Source organism: Polyodon spathula, chromosome 12, assembly GCF_017654505.1.
Source record: "Polyodon spathula isolate WHYD16114869_AA chromosome 12, ASM1765450v1, whole genome shotgun sequence".
In the NCBI taxonomy this organism is placed as follows: domain Eukaryota; kingdom Metazoa; phylum Chordata; class Actinopteri; order Acipenseriformes; family Polyodontidae; genus Polyodon; species Polyodon spathula.
Window position 1 is genome coordinate 35,171,199 of NC_054545.1, and position 25,713 is coordinate 35,196,911.

At 39.3% G+C, this 25,713-nt stretch overlaps 2 protein-coding genes across 2 annotated transcripts; both read right to left on the reverse strand.

The window, feature by feature from the left end:
• Positions 1 to 249: 249 nt before the first annotated feature.
• On the reverse strand, positions 250 to 9,684 carry LOC121324485 (SPARC-like). The gene is made up of 10 exons (XM_041266428.1): positions 9,581 to 9,684; positions 4,665 to 4,734; positions 4,048 to 4,083; positions 3,483 to 3,570; positions 3,018 to 3,139; positions 2,728 to 2,848; positions 1,908 to 2,041; positions 1,457 to 1,605; positions 1,222 to 1,370; positions 250 to 905 (listed from the first exon to the last, which is right to left on the reverse strand). The coding sequence occupies exons 2-10, from the start codon at positions 4,719 to 4,721 to the stop codon at positions 877 to 879; spliced, it is 885 nt and encodes a 294-aa protein (XP_041122362.1). The 5' UTR covers positions 4,722 to 4,734; positions 9,581 to 9,684; the 3' UTR covers positions 250 to 876.
• Positions 9,685 to 22,385: 12,701 nt separating this feature from the next.
• LOC121324702 (copper transport protein ATOX1-like) lies at positions 22,386 to 25,213 on the reverse strand. The gene is made up of 3 exons (XM_041266823.1): positions 24,885 to 25,213; positions 24,430 to 24,505; positions 22,386 to 23,773 (listed from the first exon to the last, which is right to left on the reverse strand). The coding sequence occupies exons 1-3, from the start codon at positions 24,888 to 24,890 to the stop codon at positions 23,649 to 23,651; spliced, it is 207 nt and encodes a 68-aa protein (XP_041122757.1). The 5' UTR covers positions 24,891 to 25,213; the 3' UTR covers positions 22,386 to 23,648.
• Positions 25,214 to 25,713: the final 500 nt, after the last annotated feature.

Consider the following 25,713-nt stretch of genomic DNA (forward strand, 5'->3'; position numbering starts at 1 on the left):
GCATGCAAAGCATTAGTCTTTTTTAAATCCTTTTTATTGAAGTTGAGACTTGTAGAATGCTCACACTGTGGCAAAAAAAAAAAAAAAGTTGAGAACATTTAAGAGGTAGAAAAATTCTCAACCTGCGAGATTCAACCCTCATTTCATTCAAATTTATTTTTCCTTTTTATTTATTTTTAAAAACACTCAACATGCCCTTCGGATAAAATAAAATAAAATAAAAATAAATGCAGTCTTGACACACACAAAGCAGGGCTCAAATTTAATAGATGAATACAAAAACAAAAAACCGAGAAAATCAAAATTTAAAAAAAAAAAAAGCCCAAACTTACAAAAAAACCTACACCAAAACAAGAAAAGCAGAAAGTTTGTGATGCCATCCCAAATTAAAGCGCAAAAGCAATAAAATAATAGTTTAAAAGCAGGGAAAAAGACATTTAAAAACTTTATTTGAGTAACATTTTAAATCTTTGCTTATGCCAAATTGTACTTAAATTCAAGCCCTGTTGGAATCAGACATATTACCCATATAGTATATTAAAACATCATCTCACAAACCCTCCATCTCACAACATACATGGTCCACCTGTCAGGATAAGGACACTTCACAAAGCTTGGTCACACAAACTCTACCTCACCGGCATACTCTTTATTAAGGGTTAATGGCCTGGGTTACATTTCTACTATCTTTTTTTGACACAACTAAAAGGTACTTCAGTTAGTTTTGTGATTTATACTCGGACGCATGCCTGTGTTTTTTAGTGGTACAGGTAGGTTTATAAAATGAGAGATTAGCACCGGTACTGTGGTTTAGCATCTAAGGATTAGCACCTTGCCCAAGTAAAAAAAAAACAGAGTGTCCGTGATTAGCTGGGTTTAGATGACAAGGTCTTTGTCAACGTCCTCTGCAAGAGAAACAGAAAGATACAAACTCTTAGTTTCACCTTATTACACTAACGAACACTGCATAGGAAAATAGTAAATAGTTATAAAAGTACATTTTGTTAACCCAGTACAAAGATACTATAAAAAAAAAAAATAGATTTTATTTCTTGCATGGATAAATACACATTTGAAGCCCCCCCCCCGAGTGATTTTATTTTTAGTTTTAATGTACTCAATTGCAAGAGTCTTCTATTGGGTAACTAACATAATGTACACATTATTGTACGGTAGGGATTAGCTTGGTTTAGATGGTGGTTGTTGCCTGTGGATACTCACGCTCCTTGAGGCCGAAGCAGCCAGCCCATTCCTCCAGGGCGATGTACTTGTCATTGTCAGTGTCGCACTGGTCGAAGAAGCGGGTGGTGCAATGCTCCATTGGGATGAGTGGAGCGCGGAGAGGAGCCAGCTCAGTGTGGGACAGGTATCTGGAACACAAACACCATCACGCTCAGTTGCCTTCCCTTTCCGGAGGTGCCTGATGCACAAGAAGCCGTGCAGCGCTACCACCTACCCATCAATGGGGTGCTGGTCCAGCTGTCCAAACTGCCAGTGCACTGGGAAGATGTACATGTTGTAGTTCTTCTCAAAGTCGTGGGCCAGCAGGTCCAGGGAGTGTTCACCAGCCTGCAGGCGCTTCTGGTTCTCGTAGATCTTCTTCACCTGCAGTAGAACGCAACCAGGAGACAGACAGACAGTTAGCGCACAAGCTCATCAACATGCACATTGTGCTGCACTGTGGAGGCAGAAGAGTGACAGAGGCTCTTTTCAGAAACAGAAACTTAAAATTGCATTCTAAACTAAAAATCATAAAATCCCACTTCCAAAATATCATTTCAGTTAGCCCAAGCCCCACTGTTGCAAGCTATTTGTCTGTCACCACCCTTCAGTATCTGACTTGTGTTGCACTGCCATGTTGTAGAGTAAAGGTACCTCATGTGTTACAGGCACAGGGGGAGACTCACCCTGAGTTTCTGCTTCTCGCTCAGCATGTTGTTGTCCTCATCGTGCTCATATAGGGACACCAGGACGTTCTTCAGCCAGTCCCTCATGCGCAGGGGGAACTCACTCAGCTCGTTGTCAATGCAGGGAGCGATGACTGTGCAAATAAAGAAAGGAAAAAAAGAAAAACATGTATATAAAAATCACTAACCACTAAATCTTATTAACAAAAAAAATTATTAAAAGCCACTTCTGTATCTAGGGTTCCCTTAGAATTATTTAGACACAGCGTATATTTTTTTTTCCCCCCCAGAAAAACTACAACCAGCAAAGGAGGCTTATGAAAACAAGCAATTTGGTTCCTAAATCTGCCTTCCTACAGCAAAGTCATAAATCACAAGCCAGCTGCCTGGGCAGGGTGTGGCTATAAATAAAACTGCACTCTGTGCTTACTGAAGCTCAGAAACAGATGCATTTTTTGCTTATTCTCCAGTTACGTAGTGGCTTTCTGCAGGCATTCAATTTTAGCCTGACGAGCTCCAGTCGCTCCTTAAACTCCTTCCCTTCCACTGCACTGGATAATGGAATGCCGAGATTATATGTTTTATTATCAAGGTTAAAAGGGAGGGGGGGGGGGGGGGGGGCAAGTTCTGGCTTGTTCTGCTCTGTGTTTAAACCTGTGAATGGAGCCTTTCCATTCACACATCAATCACTGCCTCCAGCTGCTGCTGCAGCGCAGGTTAGTGCTTAACTCAAGGCATCTGCTCCTTTTCTATTGGAACCCCCGTTCCTTAAGGAATTGTAATAGGCATTCACCTGCCCCAGAGTGCTTCCCTTACTTACACTTGCAGGGTCCGATGTAGTCCAGGTGCAGCTTGTGTCCCTTCTTGGTGCCTTCCAGGGCACACTTGGTGGCGAAGAAGTGGCAGGAAGAGTCGTAGGTCTTGTTGTCAGTGCCGCAGACCTGGGAAAGATATACACTGAATAATATATTCTGAGCATTGCAGGGCTGAGGCATTGTGCAGTCTCACCACCACTCCACTGATATTAATGATGCATTGTGCAGTCTCACCACCACTCCACTGATATTAAAGGTATTTGATTGAAGGGGGGGGGGGGGCACGGGGACTCACATGCTCGAACTCGGCAGTGCTAGCGGGGCAGGTGGAGGGGTCCTGGCAAACACACATGGGCGTGTTGCTCTCGTCCACTTCGCACACCTTGCCCTTCTTGCAGTGGTGGTTCAGACAGGGGTCTAAAAACAAACAAAGACAGGATTGTTATTCCCCTGCAGTCAATGTGTGCGTGTTAAGGTTCCCCATATGTATCTATTTTAAAATGCACATATATCCCCCCCCCCCCCCCCCCCCCCCCCAAAGTTTTTTGGTTGGGCAACTTCTCGAACTCCATTTTATAGCACAACTCTTCTTAAAAACACTGTAGTTGATTTTTTTTGTGTAAAATAAAACTGACAAACGGCAGGCAGAATTCTTGCTTTAGGGCAACCGAGAAGACATTCCAGAGTGTATACTCCAATTCAAGGATAGCAAGGCTCTAAACAGGGACCCTGGCTCGTGCACACAGCTCTCTCTACTCACTCTCAGAGGGGATCTCCTCTATAACTTCAATGGCTTCATCGAACTCTCCGGTCTCCACCTGGACTGGGTTTGAGCCCACTGGCAGCTCCTAGAGTTAGAGATGGGTGTTGATTAACTTAAAATATAAAACGTGAAGGCATTAAGATTTAAAAAGGGGAAAACGAGCTTTAGAAACAGAATTCTTATCACAGGTAATAAAGGAAAGGGCAAGGCAAGGAGATGGGACTTCTAAAAGGTTTGGGGACATGCAGCCTTTTCTTAACCTTGATCGCTTTGATACCAGAGAAAGAAGGTACTGTTAAGACTTGCACGCATAAACCACATGCTCTCCAACTATTCCAAGCAAAAGAACGAAACTGTAATCTATATTAACTATCAGCCACTGAGGGAAATTAATCATCCTGGAGGAAACTTATTATATTACATATTTTTTAATCGTTTCTGCACATCTGGAAGCAATAAAAACCACACATTACTTAATGTACTAATTAAGGGACTCAATATAACCCTAGACTGGAATGCACTGGTGTGAGATTGGCAAACCCCAACCATGTATGTGACATACCTCCAGCACCTCATCGATGACCTCATCCTCAGTAGCCTGTGATCAAACAAAAGATCAATGTCAGCAATCACTGTGGCAAAATGGATACTCTAGACACAGCCATACAAACAAACCCAGAAAGATATGTAGAGGGATTACAATAGAAAACCTGATACAAAATCATCCCCAGGTTGCAGCATAGAGTATTATACTATGAATACTGCAGAATAACTTCTTGTAACAAACGTCTGTGCAAACATTCGTCACATTTGGGAAAGCAAGCGGATCCTCCATTCACAACCTCCATGTTAAACATTCCCCTCTCTGAACTCACTGGCAGCTGTACTCTGAATGAACTCCACAGTCAGTTTATTTTGGTGATCCAGACTAACAAGGCATACACTGTAGGTACTGATAGAAGCAACGGAAACATAAAAACATGTCCCCCCACAACCGAGCAGTTTGGTCAAATTGATGTTTTGCTCATTAACTTTGCATCAATCTTTCTGATGTAGACTCGGAGTCTGAATGTCACAGTCTTGACAAACTGTTCCCCTGTGCCAGTGCAGTGTCTTTCTCTCTCCTATCTGCTTGTCTCTGGAGGTGCAAAGGAGTCTAGTGTGGGGGTGGATACTTACAGGAGCAGCCAGGGCTTTGCCACCGAGGCACAGGAGGAAGACAATCCAAACCTGCATGTTCTATCTCAACCTACAAAGGAAGGAGACAACAAAAAAATATTTTAGAAGCCAAAGGGGCACACTGGCCTTCCTCAACTCCAGCTTCGTGGGTGATAATCTAAGCCTTATACTGTACCTTTGTGTTTATTGGCAATATGAATGTCTTTGGAGTCTCTGTGACATGCAGACCAGACTGATGCAAATACACCAAACAGGTCCTTCAGATGGAGCCTACATTACATGAATCACACTACCCTGTGCACTCCTACCTCCCTCTGTGCTTCCCTCCAATGAACACTGATTTGACAAGAAGAAATTTGTAATGCTCATAGCATTAACTGCAAATCTGTCACTACCCCGAGACGTGTGTTGAGAAGTAGCACAGATTTGATGGATCTTTCAATGAACTGCAAATCCTCAATAGATTTAAATAACTCTCTCCAAGTATGGACATATGCTGCCACACTAATTCATTTCAACAGTCTGATCCTGGTGGAACCTCATTTCATCCATACTGTGCTGTCATCAAAATATCAATACTTTTGCGTGTTGCTGTATATTTGAATGTTCACTCCAATGGTCACCACTAGACTTTAAACTGCAAAATCACACCAGCAGTGCTTCTAGTATTGCTACAGGCAGGTAGAAAATGATACAAAACAAAAACTCCAACATGATTTGGCACTTCTGAACTTACAACTGCATGGTGATATTTTCTGTACTGATTCTGTGAAAAGAAGGGCAATTACTGATAAACTTCACATAAGATACTCTGTCCCAAGACTGAATCAATTCCCGTATTCCCCCTCTTTCTTCTCTAAATCCCTACTAATAATCTCTTCTACTGCATCAATGCACACAGCTATCAAAGAACCTTTATCTTTATTGTCTATCTGAAGATTGATTCATTGACTTCCAACTTCTTAGCAATGCCTCCAGCCCTCAGCCTCGGTCAAGAAGCACTGTGGAAGAGGGTCCCGTTTCATCCTTTCTAATACAGAAGGGCTCTTTGAGTAAAACTGAAATGTTACTGATAAGGCATGGAGATTAATTATAAAAAGAAGTTCATTTGGTGCAATCTCATTATTTGTATTTTATGGATAAAAGTAAAACTAAGTTGTCACCGTTTGTTTGGAGCTGCTGTGACTGCAAAGGAGGACGTCAACACATTTTACAAATGAGATGAAGCCAACTGGCTGGCTAAGGCACCTGACCCCTGACCTCCCCAAGTTACCACATTGCTCAGTCTCCACGATTCACTCCAGGAATTCCAACTGCCTTCAAACTGAATGTTTTTGGAACTGTGTTATTTCAAGACGTTTGTTGACAAATCTATTTCTTTGTGCACTTGCCTGGGTTGCCCCTGTAGAATCTGCAACTTATGGGGCAGAAGTTAATCCACCACAATAGCCTTTCAATCAATACTTCTGGCTTGTCCCTAACAGAGGTCAAACAAATCTGTTTTTTTCTGTTGACATTTATTTGGTCAAGCTTGTTGATGTATGTTTATGTGTGTCTCTGTGGTACACCTTTAAAAAATGAAAATTACAATTCCAGCTAATCAGACAATTAGACACCTACAGGACCAAAGCAGTCCAAGTCCATTCATAACAAGTTTGTTTTCTCTATGTTTTTCTGAACTGTGGGTAGGGAAATCAAAAGAAACACACAAAATGTCTGCCACTTAAAAACGATTTTCTGCAAACAAGTCCTCTGTAATGTAGAGCAGAACGTGCATCAAGACAAAGTGAATTAAACTTATCGAAAAGTGTTTTTGTTCCATCAAGTGCCATAAGAGACAGTTTAGGTTCCCCAGTCATGCACCATATCAGATGAATAATGCTTCTGTAAGGGCGTGTCAGTTACCACCCATTAATTTTCACCAGCTATGATCTCACTTTAGCAACTAGTGCTGTATGCGAGTGCTAAACCTTCACAGCCCAGGGCTATAAGAAGAGACCCAATAACGGAGCCATTTGTCATAAAACCACACCTTCCTGGAAGAAAGTATATCCTTGGCCACCATGGCCTAAGCACTTTTTTTAAGACTCACAACTGAGAAACGGTTTGTTTGTGTAGCTTTTAATTAATCACTGCAGTAAAGTGTCACAAAGAATACAGTCCTGTCAATCCACCTGTACTGTATGTATTTAGACAATATATTGTTCTATGTTACTTACATAGAACATACACATTTATACATACATACATATATATATATATATATATATATATATATATATATATATATATATATATATATATATATATTATAATTATTAAAGATAGTGTTTTATTAACATAGTGAAGGGAAATTTGGAACGCATTAACATTTCATTCTCAGAAAAGGATGCAGCACATTAAAGAAACATTTTGTGATGTCATTTCTGGACAATATGGACTTAAATACTACTACTAATTAATATTATTATTATTAATAATAATACATGCCGTGGATTTCTGAGCAGACATAGCATAACCCAACACACAGCTTTTATTTAGAAAAGGCAAATCCAATGGAACTGGGTGGAACAGGTAGTCAGACTGTATTTTTTGGCCACTCAGTGGTACCAGGCACAAGCAGGCTTTTTCCTCCGTTTCTTGTTTTTGTTGGAAGCCAACAAAAGGGCCTTGCTCCGGATGCAAGGTCAGCGGTGCTGCTCTCTTTGAAGAGGGCTCGTGTGGAAGTGAACGGACAATGCTTCGGACTTCACACACAAGGAATCCTGTCTGTCTTTCTCCAGAGGTGATGTTTGCTTTGGAGCACGGAAAGCACATTTTGTGTAATGCAGCGTGTGTTCACTAATAAGCATCATCTTCTGAGACTATGTAGTTTGGAATTTATTTAGCTCTGAGTAAATTACAGAAAAAAAACCAGCTCTAACTGAAACTTACCGAAAAGAAAATTTAAAGCCTAAAAGAACTCCCTTTTCCCAGGGTACTTGATTTGGAAGTACGCTATGCTAATAAACACCAATGGTCAGACAAGCCAAAGCTGTGTGGCCACATGCCAGGCTACATCCATTCAATGCAATTAATGGGCAGCTTTAAAATATGATTAAGAGCTATTTTGTAAGGTAGCAGACAGCTACAGAGCTGTCCCACACTCTAGTGGAAAGTCCAGTGTTTGAATCACTTGTAATTTGAATGTTTGTTTCTAGCTGATGTAAAATCTCATGCAACACGTTACTTACTTTGCAATGCATTCATACTATACAGCCTGCAGTATACATCAGACAAGATGTACAAAACAAATATTGTACTTGCAGGAGAAGTCTCACAGCAAAGTGACTAATGCTTTTGTACTACCCCTCCCAGTGGCAATCTGAGTGGTTCTTCATAGAAACAAACTGAAATGCAATTCATTCTCACAAAACAAAATAAAATAAAAAGTCTGTGAAATCCAAACAGGCTCCATGCCAAATATAATTCTTGCTTTATTTTTTCCAACTCTCACAGCAGTCAGCCTGTGACCGTGTCTTTGTGAGGAGGCTCAAGCGCTTTACAATTTATTTATTTTTTTTTTTTTTTTTAAATCCACAGGGTGATTTCTCTTTTATCTGAGCAGGGCAATTAATTTCCTAACCACTTTGTTTGCCAATGTGGATACTGCTATTTGACCTAAAAACATCAGTTAGTAGGTTCTCCCCAATAACAGTCTTTTGTTCTTATGATTCTGTTACATGGACTAACATGAGAAGGGTAATTTACAGTGTCCTTGGAATATTCAAATATCAGAAATACATATTTATGATTACTTGCTAGACAAGACTGCAGGCAACTGACCAGTTAAAAACTTTTGTTGCAAATCACAACAAGGATACAATATATATGTTACAGTTGCCTATATATATATATATATATATATATATATATATATATATATATATATATATCTAATATATATAATATATATATATATATCGGTTGTCCAATGAAGGTGAATAAACCCTTTGGGAAATGGTTTTCACAATTTCGAGGACATTTCTATATTCAAAATATAAAAGTATACAATCCGGATAACTTGAAACTGCAATGCTGGGAGAAGCAGGCATTCCATCGGAAGCCAGTAATGGGGAGGGTTTACTGTGTGGGGAGGGTTTTTCGAAGTTGAAAAGTCCACAGTCCCCACCCCAAACCCCTGCCCCCACTTGTGGTCACAACTGCCTATGTGGCAGACAATAGTTCCACAATGCAGTTAACCCTTTCATGTTTCAGCTATTCTGCACCACAGTTCAAAGCATCTATACAAGCAGATTTGAAACGTGCTCACTTCTAGCTATCTGTATTAAATGGCAGTTTACAAATCACTGTTGCAATTTAAAATAAAAATTTAAAAAATCATCAACAACGCTTATGTTGCCACGAATGTTAACATTATCGGAAATTTCTTCGGGACAATGTCAAATCTCCAATTTAACAAAACAACGGCACGTTCATTCACCACCACCACCACCACCACTCCACCCCCCCCGCCAAAAAAAAAAAAAAAACACATCCACAGACAACGGGGAAAAAAACCGTAGAAAAATAAGTGAATAAAATTACTTTATTTAAAACGATCCCTTTGATCAAATAAGTCATTACCAGAAAAGGTTTAAACTTTGTCAATGTTAATGTTAAGGAGTGCACACGTCTAGCGGAAATGAAGTTGAAAAACAATTAAACAAAGCAACAACAACAAAAAAATGTAGTAAAGTTGAACAAATTTCAAATTAAACAAAACGAAATCAGCGCGCAGAAACTTTTTGAAGAGACTTGCGCAATTAATATGAATTATATGCAAGCACTCTTGTTCGTTAGCAACGCCACCCTATGTATAAAATGTAAAGAACGAACGTTTAGAAGTTTGGAGGTTGTTTTAAAAGTTCTCTTACCTCAGTTACGACGAGAAGCGAATTCGAAGCAGCTGACTGTTTGAGGGGCAGGAGGAATCTGATGGTTCCAGAACAGCTTTCAGAAGTTTGACTGCAGTTGACTGTGGGCAGGATCAGCCCCCTCTATTGTGGGTTGACCAAGCATCCAGCCGCCAGTAAAAATACTGGGTAACAGATTTAAAAAAAAAAAAAAAAAGACATCTAAGCAGTCAGTTTAGGGGTCCCCAATCAGTCACTGATTGGCTAACCTATGATGTGAAAGCTTATCTCAGTGTTAAACCAATTATAACATTAGAGTCAGTATCCTTATATATATATATAGATATTATACATCTCAGTCATATCTATATATATATATATATATATATATATACGCGTGCCTAGCATGTCATAAACAGGCAGCATGACAATGTCAAAATAAAATAAAGATGTCTTCAAATGCAATAGATATATCTCGAAATGATCATTTTAGCTGAAGTGCTGTCTCCACATCAGTTTATTTTGCAAAGAGCTGTTTGAAATTCCTCTATTGAACTATCCTCATCTACGTACACAGTTAGGTCAAAGTTTATTTCCATCTTAAAATACTTTGGATTCTGTCAATATCAGCGGTTTGTAAACAGCGTTTGTTTTAAAAGACCCAGTGTGTTTAGCAATAGAATGAGTTTGAGGCCTCAACAATGTATAGGTAAATCAAGATTCCACACAGCACAGCCACGAAGACAAGCGTCACCAAGGCCAGACAGCAGCAGATGAATTAATAATGCCTTGTTACTGGAACTTCACTTGTAAGAACAAAAACATCTGGATATTTTTTTTTTTTTTTAAAGAAGACTGCAACGTGGCAACAGTGGCTCTTCCCACTGCAGCCTGTACATTACGCAGAACCAAATGAAAAAAAAGAACAGTTAATTATAACTGCTCTCTTTTTCTGTACACGTGGAAGCGTCAGTTTTTTAAACAGCATGTCTTGACAAAGCAGAAGTGTATCAATGAGGAGAGAACCCTTTTACTGCGGATTACCACCATATCCCAGGATATACATGTACAAAATAAACTTGTTTATGCCCTGTTGTACTTTAACTCGTTACCTCACCCCCCCCATCTCCTCATCCCAGCAGTTTAACTACAAACTTTAAAATGAGGCTTAAAACTGGTTTAAAGAATCACTCTGGAGAATGCTTTCATATTTCCAGTGTTACTTGTCTGGAAAGAAACTTGTACATAATGATCATTTTTAGCCTGGTTCCCTAGATGGGTCATTCAAATCCAGGTTGACTTTGATTACATTTTCTTTCTTTCTTTCTTTCTTTCTTTCTTTCTTTCTTTCTTTCTTTCTTTCTTTCTTTCTTTCTTTTTTTTTAATTTTTACAATTACCACAAAGTTAACTCCCTTCTAACTTTCAGATTCATAACTTTATAACTCAACCCATTTTCTGCATGGACAAATAATCTAATCGAACCAAGTCTTACGTGGCTTGATCAATGTGCATCAAAAGTCTCATTGCACTCAGGTTAAAATTTTTGGGATCACCTCCAGAGAGAATGTATTCAATCTTTGAGAGACCGTGGAGGTTTAAAACTAAATCTCCTCAGTTTTTGAGCAGCTGAGAAATGAAAGGCCTCCTCTTTGAAGTGTCCCAGACAGAGTTCTTATGGCTCCTCAGCTGTAACCCTAGCAGCATTGAATAAGTGCTACCCTTGAGCTGCCTTTAATGGATATACTTGCAGGGTGTGAGATACAAGAGGTAGGTGTGGGCTGTGTTTCTCTCTAATCTGTTATTACTTTGTGAAGGGCTCTTGTTTAGTTTGTCTTACTTGTTTTTCCCCCTCTGATGAATTGAGGGTTCAATGGAATTTACTGTACTGTTGCTGGTAATGTAAATGAACAGTGCTGCTGTGCTTGATATCAGCATCACTCTTCTGTGTAATACTTGCTCAAAGGTAATGTTATTGTATGAATATAGCCAGCATTTGTCGAAGTAGGTTTTCACTATTTGGAAAACAATAAAATGGCCCCAGTATCTAGCTAGACCTTATAGCCACTGGGCATACAGACTGTTCCCTTCATAGTGTTGTTATATCAGTGTTTTCTCTGTCTCTATTTTATCTTTTTGCAAATTGGCAGCGGGTGGTGTTTGTGGAGTGTTCTGGCTTCCCCTTCTACCTTCCTTCATCTTGTAAGTGTATCCATGGGAACCCGTAGGCCTTGGCAGGTGCTCTCTGTACAGTAATTACTGTCGTTAATAGCATGCTGTCTCAGTGACGCGCCAGGTGGGTGCGGAGGGTTTCCAGTCTGCCACAGTTTCCATTTTGTTTTCATTATAACTAACTGGAGGTCAGTGTGTAAAAACATCTGCATTGCCAACAGAACTCTGGGGTGGCTAAGATTCTATAAGAATGTAACAATGGCCTGCTGTTTTACTAGATATGTTATACAGTACATGACACCCGATCTGGAACTAATATTATTTTTTTTTTGTGTGTGTTACAATAGGCAGACTAATAATTTCAAACCTGTTTGTATTTTAATTTGTTGTACGTAGATTTACATCTACTGCACATTTTAACTGAAGTGCATTATTTTGTCAGCAGCTGTTGCAGATGTACAGTATTTGAATATATAGTATTTGAAAATACTTTTGCCATGTGCTCATTGCATGTGTGTTAAGATGGAGGGCAGTCAGAGGAAAGCAGGTCATCCCCCAATAAAAGTTTACCATAGTAAAAGCATAGCAAAGTGTAATAAAGCACAGTGAAAGCATGGTAAAGCATAGGCAAGCATTGTAAAGAATAGCAAGGTATGGTAAGGCATATCAATGAACATGTTCAATAATATTATCTATACTGATAACACTATGTAACACAATTTTTGTAGTTTTTTGAGATTTACAAATTTTTACAGTATTTACAGTATAATTGTAAATCTCGAAAAACTACTCACTTCTAAATCTTTTGTAGTCATCTTTGTATTACTTTAGTATAAATACATGTTAATTTGGATTCATAGGTTGTTTTTTTCTGACTTTATGTGAACGAAAAGACACACATTTGCCCATTTTCCCATTGGAAATTGTGATATTTTGAAATATCACTGTCCTGGTCACAAAAGCAAAGTTTGTGGGGAATAATAGCCATTTTCTATACTTTTGAGGCATAAGCAATTAGGAAATAACACTTACTACCCAGGAACAAAAAAAAAATAAAAAAAATAAAAAATGTTGTTACACAGTGTAATAATTACATAAACTCTGTCTTGCCTGGTAAAGCTGAACTATAATACTTACAATTATAATTATAATGATCCAAAAAGAGTAAAATATTACGAGATGTCTGCCTGTTCAGCAATTTTGTATAAAAGAACAAACAATTAAACTAACAAACTCTCCCTTTCTAGTTCTTTCTCTTTCTCTTTCTCTCCCTCTTTCTCTCTCTCAATGCCAGCTGTACAAGCTTACAAGCCCTACTGTTTGATAAGTTTCCATAGCAACCCCTTCAACATGTGGAGGAGCTGAACACTGCCTTACAATCATGGCTGAACAACGGTCTACCTCTCTAGGCCACCAGGAAACCCTTTATCATGTTGAGTCCTGGAGAAGATGCTGTGGGTCTATGTTAAAGATATAAAAAGGGACGGATCTAAATACTGTGACTTTAACAATGGTGCTCAACCACATTTTACTACATACAATAAAATACATTCAAATCAAGGAGGTCTGCCCTAGAGTAGGTTTTATGCATTTGATGTCAGACCCCCTTCAAGAGACTAGGTTTCCAGGCATTTCATGGCACACCAGGGGAGACTTGGGGTTTGATACAGCAGGTTGCCTCAAACTAGGTCTCCTGGTCTCGTGAAACCAGATTTAAAGCCACTTTTCCTGAAAAAGTGGCTTTGTGTTCCCTCAGCTAAGACACTTGTAAATGGTGCCCAAGCTTTCCAGGCTCCAGACGCACTGATTACTACAGGAACTAGAATGTAAACAGGAAGATCATAATAAATATCTAAAAATGTGTAGTGTAATTGTTAGTAAGAAAGGAATAGTTAGGAAGGGGTCCTGCTTCCACTGCTAAGCAGCTTGATGCCTGTGGGCTTCTTTTAACGAGACTGGAAATAACCCAGACCTGTGGCTACAGCAGGTGAAGCCACACAAGTTTGAAATATGCACACCTGCAGGCTGCTGTCCTAATGCTCAAAACATTCAACTTCATACTACTACCAGAGGTACTGATGAAATCACTGTGGCTAATGAGACTGGAAATCATGTTCTTATTATAGAGATTATTATAGAGATGGGATTGAACTGAAAGCACCATTAGGAAAACCAAAATTGAAATTACAGAATACCTCCAGATACAACAGCTCCCGTACAATTTTGCTGACTGGAAAAGTACCTAGAACCCCAGGAGGTTACATCATGTGCTGGTATACCTGATATCACTGCAAACAGAATTACAATTAAGGTGATCACCTTACAAAACTAAATGGTGCAAACTTGCAATAGATAATGCCTGCAATATTTTTTACTACCCTGACCTTCAGAAGCCTAAGATAATGGATACAGTTACCTTACAAACGTGCACAAAGACACCTTGTATTGTCCTAACAGATGTGCATTGACTCGCTTAGGTGCATGTGGCAAAAGTGAAATGCATAAACATTGAGACAGGGATATGTCAGTACAGTCTCACTGTCTCCTGCTGCTGTTCCAGCCTGGACAGTGAGCTGCAAAACCATCATTAATTGGCCTTGAGACTTCAAGCTTCAATTTCAATAACAGAGTGATACATGCTCTGCATTGTTATTGGAATCGTTTGTTCTGCACATTCCCTTGTAAAAGTTTACCACAGTATTTTTGCACTGCATTTTTTGCAGTTTCCCCATGCCCTTTTAATGTTTGTACCATAGATTACTATGCTTTGCCTTGGTTTTTTTTAATATGCTTTACTATATCTCTCTGGCTTTGCTACGATTTCACTGTGCTTTATTACACTTTGCTATGCTTTTATTATGGAAACTTTTAGAAGAGCTCCCTGAGGTTAAACATGGAATGCAAGCTGTCAGGGTGAGGGAGCCTGGTGTGTGTTTATTAGAGAAAGGCATCTGGTATGTGTCGTCAAGAAATGCTGTGGTTTAACCAATGTGTTTTTCCAATGCGTGAATACAGACAGAGTAAAAATAATGAATTGTCTAAAGTAGAGATGCTAAAAACTTGAAGGGTAAACAGTTTATAGTTCATATGAAGGCTGTGTGGGTTTAGAAATATCCAACTGAATTACTCTCTGGGTAATAACAGCTGTTAATGAGTCATGTGATTAAAGTACTTGACCTGAATGTAAGTTATATATGTGTGTGTGTGCGCGCGTGTGTGTGTGTGTGTGTGTGTGTGTGCTCATGCGTGTGCGTGTGCATGTGTTTGGTGCTCAAGTTGAATATCAGTATCTTGTGATAGTATATATTTAGCCGTTTAAACACTTTAGTCTACAATGCAAAACTTGCACAAAAACAGTTTGTTGGTACACAAACTGTAAAATAGCACACCACAGCAACAAAAAATACAAAATACTTTTTTTTCACACTACAGCCAAATAATAGTTACCCTGCTTACAAAGATATAATCCCAAAACGCCTGTCTGTTGTGTGATTACACCAGTGCAAACTGCCACATGTGTATTCATGCCAGTGAGATTACAGTTTACATGAGTGTAAATGCGTGTTAGTACTAGTCTCGCCTCGGTCCCTGACAGGAGGCTCTGCCTTACTAAATCTTACCCCTCAAAATCAACAATCAGTGTATCAGAATGGGTATCACTTCTGACTGAGTCATTGATAGCCATAGCCTGTTTACCCTGTTCATTGTTTTAACTTTCAATGCCATCTGGTTCTATACAATTAGCTCAGGAATTATGAAGCATTGAGATTATACCACAAAAGGATACCACGTGTTCCTATTGCTTCGTATGACTGCATTGCTTTATATTACAGCATAATGGCTGCATACTTATTTAGTTCTGTGATTGCCATGGGGCTAAAGGGTTGGTAAGTGAAACCTTGTTTTTCTTAAAGGATGATGTGGTCTATCATGGATCTGTCTGTGGTTCAGCTTCTATACACATCCCTGCCAAATGATACAACCACCAAGTACCTCACAGCTGACATCTACACTCTCAAAAGAGCAGATCTTTTTATTTTTAGCATTTCTGCTGAAGCTTCTATATGCAAACATTTATCAGAAAGTGCCATACCCATGTCATTTTTCCATGTCATTATGTGAGATGGATTTAGTTTTAATGCAGATTAAACAGAACATTGTTAGAGCAGTTCATTCCCTGCACCAAAGAGCTGTGACTTGTCAAAAACCTGGTCAGTTTCTATGGTAACAGATTCCTTCTGGAGGCCCATTCATGGTTACTCCCCAAAGCAGGGAGCAAACAGGTCCGCGGAGTTGTATTAAGAATGGCACTGCCTGTTGTAACTAGTGGGACAACATCTCTTTATACGTTGCAGACTGCGGCAGAATGTTCATGAATGCAATGAGGTAATGGAATTGTAATGCCACTATAAAATACCCTACTAAACATGCAAACCCTCTGTGCAAGATAACACTGCCTCCTGGAGGTGAGACAAGTTACTGAAGCATAAGCAGGCCCGCAGAATTCATCGCACACCACAGCACAGCTTCAGTGCTTTTAGAACTGTACAGAAAGCAGGCAACATGTAACAATAACTAGAGCTCTCATAATAATTACATTGTAGTAGAAATAGTCACTGCACTACAAGCTATAAGCTAGGGCAAGGAATCCTCAGCGCTGTGCTTATGCCAAAATGTGAGCCTTATTCAGCAGCTGGCAAAGAAAGAAACATTCTGCTATATTTACATTTGCTTCCTGTGCAGTTGCAGTGTGTTTGTTTCTCAACACTGTGAGTTTCAAATCAGCAAATGCAGAGCAAGCCCACAGCCAAGATCCCACATTCCTAGTGTGTAGAGTCTACTGTGGGGGGCACAGCAAGGAAGCGCTAGGCAACAGCACTGCACTCACACTTCATTCAGCTCCCACATCCATCCCCTCAGTGGCAGCAGACTGGAGGGCCAGTCTTTGATATATCCTGACAGGAATGCTTGAAGGCAGCCAGTTCACAGCCACTGCATGAGAAATATCCCCAGCTCTTTCTAGAGAAGGATAAGAATGAGCCCAGAATGTGAATGATGCTTGTGTAACAGGGTGCTGGCTGGGCGCAAACCGACAACCCCACGCACAGCAAGTGAGAGTCTTAATCACAATGCAAAAGAGCTATGCATCTTGCTTGGGGCAACGAGTGATAAAGCTTTCAGCTGCTATCCTTTTTGAAAAGAGAGACATTGGGATGGCATTGGATAAATATGAGAAAGCAGTGGCAATGATCTGATTTGCCAGCAGAAAGCATGTACTGTACTGTGTGTATTGAAACCTGTGTATTGTTTTGATTGTCACTTGTGACGCATTTCACTTCTAGGACAATCTACTGAAATCCGTGGAATGAACCCCATTGTGCCGAATCAATGCTGAATTATCAGTTTCAAGATATTATACTCTCTTTTTTTCCAGCTTTTTCAATGGTGGATTAGCAGCAGGCTTCACAGTTTGGACACTTGCTGGTCTTATCTCTCTCTGTTTCATTGTCCCATCCTGGAAACAGAAAGAACACCGGTGTGCAGGAAGTGTATCCTTGAGAAAACACTCCTGAACCTCCATGTTATCGTCAATACGTTCACCATAATGTGCAAAGAAGTGACAGATTGTATTTCTTTTTGTTTCGTGTTTCTGTTTGGCTTCAGATAGTGAATAGCATCATGCATTTATCCTGACAATAAACAGCTGGTTGTAGATCTGAATTTAGATGCTCATGTTGGCTGCTCCTGTGCACAACAGATACCTTTTGTCCATTGATGCCAGTACATATAGCTGTACACTAGGTGACACTAAAGTTTTTCATTGCTATTATAAACAGTTGTGAATTATGCCCAAGGGAGTCTCTTCTTCAGACTTTTCAGACATATTTTCCATAAAGAGCATTTTGTGATCTTGCTTTTGTAAGACTTAGGTAAAAAAAAAAAAATCATGTGCGATTTATTATCAGAAACAAACATCGTAAGACAAATATTTTCTCTGGAAGCTGTGGATTCATTTTTAAACCGTATTTGCATCTCAAACAAAACTGTCACGCCATTACCTGATAATGCATTGTGCTATGTTTGGATATTGAATGAAGTGTTAAAAATTGACTACAATGACGGCAAGGAGTTCCTTTTGTCTCTTTTGTTTACAGTTAAAGATACTAGTCTGAACTATATTTACCAAGGCCAGAGTGTTACCTGAAACAGTGTGAGCTGTGGGATGCAGAGTGCAGGACACTGTCCTTCACGGAGCTTGTGTTCTGCTGCTCAGATGAATGACCTCGGTGTTGAAGTCGGAAGAAACGTTCATATCGTGTTCAGAGCAGGGATCATCAGGGAAGCTTGAGCTGGACCCTCATTAGTTCCATGAACATGCATTGGTTGGTAACCTGCTGAAGATTTTTAGCACAGTTGTTAGCCGTTAAGTTTGATTCATAAAAGTCACCAGCAAGGAACAGAGACCAACAAAACTATCAAGCTAAAGGAAGCCGAGTGAAAGACTAACACAACACATAAGGAAGACAGCTCATTAAATCTGAGAGAGGAAGAAATGCATGCAACTCTCCAAGCATAAGGGGTCATTTTATTACTGCATCAAATACACAGGATATTAGAAAGGAAGCAATACACAGTGAAGATGGACCTCTGAGGAACTGTGCTAAAAGGAACAAACTACAGTGACTAAGAGGATCGATACACGAGTATCAACTCAAAGAGGTACAAGAGGAGGTGCAGAGTACTGGTAATGACTCAGCTGCAGAAATCAGAACGGAAATAAAAAAAACAGAAAGTGTAGGAAGAGGTTGCATTCTGATTCCAAGGTCCTGTCTAAAATGAAGAACCCAGTGACGCTGATGGTAACCCTGGTCTCTGGGCAGCTCGTCCTGTACACAATATCTCTCTGTGCTCCACAGTGGCTGGTGTACACAGAAGGGATCAGCCAGGGGCTGTTTGTTCTTTGTAACGCCTATGAGGGCTTCTCCAGTTGTGTTACAGTTTCCGCCTGGATGGGTGAGCATTCCTCCCATTGCATACATATCTGTGCTGTACATGTTCAGTAACTTTGATGATGATGATTGTGATAATGATTCTAATTGGTGGAGACTGGTACACTGATAAAAGGCACCAGCCAAAATGTGTGTCAAATTGACTTTAGTTTCTTATAGTTCTAGCTTGGAACAGGTGCGCTTCTTGCCATAATTTACTTTTATGTTTTATTAGTAATAATAATAATAATAATAATAATAATAATAATAATAATAATAATAATAATAATAATAATAATATGTAATTAACACAGGATGTTACTAACTGCTCTCAACTAGGCAGTTAAACAAACACTATATAAACAGTATTGACGATACTACTTTAAAACAGGGGGCGAACTACATTTTAGATATTAAGATGATTTTATTATGTTTCCATATGATGTCTCAACAGGGGTTGTACAAAGCATGACACGCCTTTACACCTATACCTTTACACATGGGCAAGCCATTGCTGATTCGGGGTTCTTTAGTAGTCATGCTCATGTATACTGGAATTCTGTATCAGGGTCATTAGCTGCAGTATGTATCAGTAGGTTACGGCTGTATTGTTTTATCATACAGGTACCAGCAGCCTGTCCTGGATGTTTCTGTCTGCCTCGTCTCTGCTTTCCTTCATCAGTCTGTTCACTATCAGACCAGCTCTGTGTCAAGGGAAGAGAGCCACCACTGCACTCATCCTCAGCATCCTGGCAGGTACCCATGGGAAACTCTCTCTCTAAATGAATATACACCAGCAATGGCAATACCACTAAAATTGCATATAGCACTTTGAGTGGTTTAGCCATTTAGGGGTTAAATTCTCCAAGCTCTTTACTCCCAAATGCCATTGGCACAACCAAGTTGCCAAACCAGAAGTAAACTACTCAAACATCGAATTCAAGGGGGCTTACAAGCAGTCTTCAGTGGTTTCCTTTTGTTTTTCGTAACTGATGTATATATATATATATATATATATATATATATATATATATATATATATATATATATATATATATATATATATATATATATATATGTATAAGCCATAATACAAGAACAAAATGAAAAGCCATGCAAGTTTGGTTTAGGTCATAAAAGGGTGCCAACACACTATGCTTTGTAATATCTATTGCAAGACATACATATATATAACATTTATTTTCTGAAAAGAATCATGTGAATAAAGAATTGAAGTAAATAGCACTGGGGAACCTAGCCCTCAGTCCTGCCTGATCAAGCCAAATATTTGGGGCACACTAGTACTGGTGTGCTGCTTCTAAACATCTTCTCTCTTGCAGCTTTGTTTTGTGTAAGCGCTCTGACCTGTTTCTTGGCGACCCTGGTGTTGCAGGACCCTTATCTGCTGCATAATCTGGGCTGGTCCTTTTACATCTGTTGTGCCACCCTGATCTACGCCCTGGGTGTGAATGTGGCTTTGGGGCTTGTCCGGGTTGCCACGACCATAGAGCCTGCCACCACTGTCGAAAAAACATCAGAACTGGCCATGTATCACATCAACTCTCCCTGAGACACAGACTGCCATTCACAAAGCTAAGCATAAAACAAGCAATAAGCATGCCATAAAAAAAAAAAAAATTCTCTCACTAGTGCAACTAGGGTTGCCATCTGTCCCTGTTTTCCCTGGATCGTCCTGGTTTTCAGGAAGGTGTTTCCAGGAATTCAATATGCCTTCCCAGGACATTGGGTGCCACTACTGTAAATTCAGCACAAGTTAGATAAGTCATGATACAATATTACTGCAATAGAAGCAACAATATGTATTGGCTGTGAATAATATTATCAGCGTTTCCTAGCGGATGAAAGCAGGATTTCTAAAGACAGTTTATTGTCTTTAGAAGCTCTTTGTCAGAGCTCCCAGTATTCCTCAGAGGTGGCAACCCTAAATGCAACAGCTTTTTAATTTTTTTTGTTTTTTATGTGCATGATTTTCCTGTATGTTGGTTAGTTTTTGTGTTCCAGGCTATATTCTAACTTCTGCAGAAGGTTGCCTCTTCGTGCTCTGGAAAGTGAGTGTGAAACTTAACTCAACTGGTGCCAACTAGGGTTGTGAAACCAGTTGACAGCTAAACCATACTGTGTTAATTTTTGTGAAGCGCTTTAAAAGACTCTGGTGACAATCACATGTATTATGGCAGTTGGTGAACTTTGGTAAATAAGCCACACATCATGTAGTATTAAAATGCTATTGAATACTCCGTAGAAGCACCCTGTAATAGCGGTACAATTTCACTGTTGGTAAGAAAACTGTTGTATTGACCGTTACCTGCTCTGTCTGACTAAAACAGAAATAGAACCATGACTTTGTGTGTCCTGAGTGCTTGCTAACTTCATCCTGTCACCCTGTTTGTAACAACATGCATTAGTGATACATAGTGGTGTTCATGTCTCATCGCACATTGATCATATCCAGATGTATTATTTTGCATTTTATTTTTCCACTGTGCAAGAGAATGATACTACTGTATAGATGAATGTATACATTAAAAATAATTCTATTGACAATTGTGAAGTAGGTATTTTCTCTATAGTAAGGCAAATGTATCTCACATTCCCATTGCAATGCATTGTTCTTTTGTTTAGGCAAATGCATGTGTGTGTGTTCTGTTTAAATCTTTTTTTGCACATATAATTATCATACATATATAGAAGTTTTGTATCTTCAAATCTGCCCATTCAAAGTCATTCAAAGTAAAAGGTCAGAATGTTGCTGGCACAGCCATATTCTTCAAAACAAATAAATTAACAAAGAAAAAAAAAACAGAAATGTTATATGGACTTTACAGTTAAAACGTTCACAGATGAAGTGGTAGCTGTATTAATCCAGAGATGATAGACAAAGAAAAGGAGATGTGATATGTGAAGAGAATTATTTTTTTGTTACTTTAAAGCAATTATAATTGAAGAAAAGACTTTTGAGGTCTTGAAAGCTTGTGATTAATTTTTGTTTAGTCAGTCCAATAAAAGGTAACACATCTCCTTTTCTTTGTCTATTAGACAGTTAAGACACATTTCAGTTATCCTGGTAGTCTGCGACACATCATTAATTTCTGTATCAAGGACAGGTGTGGCTAATCCCGGTTCTGGAGAGCCACAGTCCTGCAGGTTTTCTGAGTCTCTCTATATCATCAGTGGCCAAAGACCTAGGAAACACGTTAGTGTTGACCAATTAAGAAAATAATTGGTTCAGTTAAGAAAATAATTGGCTCAATTAAGTAATTGAGAACTCGGTGGAATGAAAACCAGAAGACCCTGCGGCTCTCCAGGGCCAGGATTGGCCACTCCTGCCCTATAATATACTTTAAATACTACATTGCAGTCTGTATTTTAAAGTATTTAGGGAGCTTCCTTTAGTCTGAGTTGTCCTTTGATTGTCCACTAATGTAAGTTTAAACTAACTGCAGCAAGACTCTGCTTGACAGCCACTTATACAGGGCGTGTTCATGGTTTCCTCCCCACTGTGGGATGTAAAGAGAGAGAGATTGAGAGAGAGGCATTTTTTTAACAGCCTCTCCCCTACTGCAGTGTCCCATTCATAGTGTTACATCAGCAGCCTGCCACATAATACACTCCACACTACTTCCAAGACAAAGCTTACCAAAAAACTCAAAAACCGCAGCAATGTATTTCAGTATTTTTAACAGGAGAAAATAACTTGTTGGGCAAACTAGTCTCAGGATTTCCAGTGAATCACATTCATGTCTTTATTTTCCCTGAGGTGTTTTTAAAGAGGAGCGTATTTTCTCTCTAACTGACAACAGTGGGATTGAAAAATGTGGCAATTTGGAAAAGTGACCAATTCTCCAAAAAATTACAAAGTAACCTGTCATCAAATGAGGACAATGGCACTGAATGGGTTAATACCGAACAACTTAAAAACTTGTTAAAAGGGTTCTGTTTGGAAGATCTCAGAATTTGCACACCCCTACTGTATATCCCTATGGCTGGGGATTGGCAGAAGAACATAAGAAATGTTTTCAAATTGATTAACTCCTTTCATTTCATGCACAATGCAACGGTACACAGTTTAATTGAATCGGAACATAGACATATACACGGTATAGTGGCATTACATTAAAGGCTGATGGAGTTAAATGGTACAGCTTTTTTTTTCCCCCTTCCAAAAATAAAAAATTCTAATGGTTGCCCAAAGCACAGAAAACGACAGGCTCCTATGATTTCCACAGCGTTTGCAGGTTTGATTTGATGTTGCTGCTCATTTTCCTTCAGTTCCCAACGGAGTCGCATACCTGGGTGGGGCTAACAAACTGTTACTAGTATAGCATACATGATTTCATTTTTTTATTTTTAAAAACGCAATGTTTTCATGGTTCATAATAGCTTTTAGGCTCTACCCTCCGTAGCTGTGACTGTTGCTTGATAATTGAACCAACTTTCTAATGGAACCATGTGCCGTTGCCATCCTTGAACATTCTATTTTTGGGGGTGTACGCTGACGTGCCCTAAAGAGGAAACACAGGCACGGTACCAGAACTCGAGGGGCTCCAACTAAACAAATAATCTTAACAGCCTACTGTGCAAAGTTGCAAGGAATGTGTTTGCTTTCCCCGCCCCCTGAATTACTCGGATTGTTACCCGATCATTTGAACCTGCCATGTGATTGCACAGGATGTGAAGTCAAATACAATATTACAGGGATTGTGAGACTGCGTGTGTTTGCTGTCTGCTTGTATGTGACGGTTACCCCTGGGACATCCTCATTAACAAGACACCTACAGCTCATATGACTTCTCCATTAAATAATACTAAATAAAAACGAAATAAAAATAGTTGCTTTCATTATCAGGTCTTCAGAGTAAACTATTCCACTCCATTGTTTTTACCTAATTTCTTTCATGACACGGTTTTCTATTTAGCACCGACATATGTGGCATTTTTCCCAGTCTTCTTCAGTGTTTCCAGAAGCAGGTCCACGCTGTGCTCTGACTCAATAAAAACCTTCTTGTTGGGCAGGTCAATGTCGAACTGGACACCTGCAGAGAAATAAAGTGTCAGAATATGACTCTTCAAGAAGAATGCTGCCTCTTATTAAAGTGGTAACATAATTACTCTCCATCTGCGGCAAACTGCCGGGGGAAGACACCCTGTAATACATGTTTCGGTATTGCATTTTATTCCATACTGGTGTACAAGAAAAAAAAAAAAGAGAAGCGTTTCAGATGTTATGTAGTTCAAGAATGTGCAGCTTTTCTCTGAAAAGGGGAATAGAATCTGTAAAACTGAGAACACAAGAACTCTAAATGTTTATGTAGGGATGCCTACAAGCCTCCTGCCCCTGCTTTATTATTTTTATCGGGTTGTAACATTAGAGGGCTCAGTAGGGAAAAAAAAACAAAAAACAAAAAACAAAAAACAAAAAAAACACAATGAACAAATAATTCACTTTAGAAGACTGTAGGAAAATACAAGCAAACATTTGAACACTTTCAGAAAAACAAGTCAAAACTATACCCACAAACACAGGGTATTGCTGTTTAAAGGTGAACTGTAATTGTTTATACCCTCATTTAAATACTGACCCTCGAGTAAGCAGATTCTCAAGAACAATCAGTTCTGTTGCTGTAGGTGTCCATCGGTAATATATCTAAAATAATACTGATGACAATGCAATATGCTGTGCAGAACTCACCCCCGAGTTTATTAAGGACACGGGTTACAGCACCGGAGCAGCCTTCACAGGTCATATCAACAAAGAACTCGTGTTTCTGTCAAAAAAACAAACATGTAGTACATTTGGTAAAAACGTGAAATGAGACGTAAAGCAGTAAGGCTGCCTATCCTCGACTGGGCGCCTCCTTAATTCGCTTGCATTGAAAAAAGACAGTCAGTTCCGTGGCTAAACGCAGTTAACCGGCTAATCCAGGCATTATGACCATTTATGAAATTAGTATCAATACATATTGTTCCCATATTGTTCCGGGATTTCAAAGGAATGCAGTTTCGTTTTATTGTGCCTATTTTGCACACTGGAAACCATCAAGGCTCAGATGTGGAATAACTCAACAACAGCGTATTATGTAGCATATTTACTGTAATCTGCAAAATTGTTATGAAGATCTCATTATTTGTTTATTTTATACTTACGGTCATGTTTTAAAATGTAGTGTAATACGCCCAAGTACTTGGTTTTACAGTCTGTGGCAAGTCGTCTTCTCTCAGTAAGAAACATTTCTGCAGCAACGCCATATATTTAAGGGACAATCTATCAATTCCACAATAATTTCGACACGTAAACGCAGGGCTATAGAGTTTATTATTTAAGTATATACACAATGGCCAGTTAGTTTCTAAATGCTGTAATAACAGATTATAAGAACTATCTCTCCAAAACCAAACGCAATTCCTCTGCCAAAAAAATAAATACACAAATATATATTTTTTGTACTTTTGTACCTGTACTCTCTCGCGTTACACTGACTCGCCTCCTGATAATGGTTGCACTGAGCTTTTTCGCCACTGGGTGTCGCTGGTAATCGAATGGTTGAATTTCTTAACTTTCTAATAGAAAATACATTTGGCACTGTATCACATTTAATTTATTATTTTTTGTATGTGGACGACACAAATGAAATCAACCAGTTTTAAATACATATGTTTGTAATATGTGCCTTTGCATTGGTCTCCTCTGTGGGGGTAAGTGGCCTCAAAGCCGTGCTGCTCCATAATGGTAACAAGTACCCGCCTCTTCCCCTGGCTCACTCGATGCACCTCAAAGAGGATTACAACAGCATCAAGACCTTGCTGGTCGCCTTGAAGTATGATGAGTATGGCTGGGAGGTCATAGGAGACTTCAAAATGGTGGCATTTCTGATGGGTCTCCAAGGCGGTTTTACCAAGTTTCCCTGCTATTTTTGCCTTTGGGACAGCAGGGATACCAAGGTGCACTACCACAGGCGGGACTGGCCACAGAGGA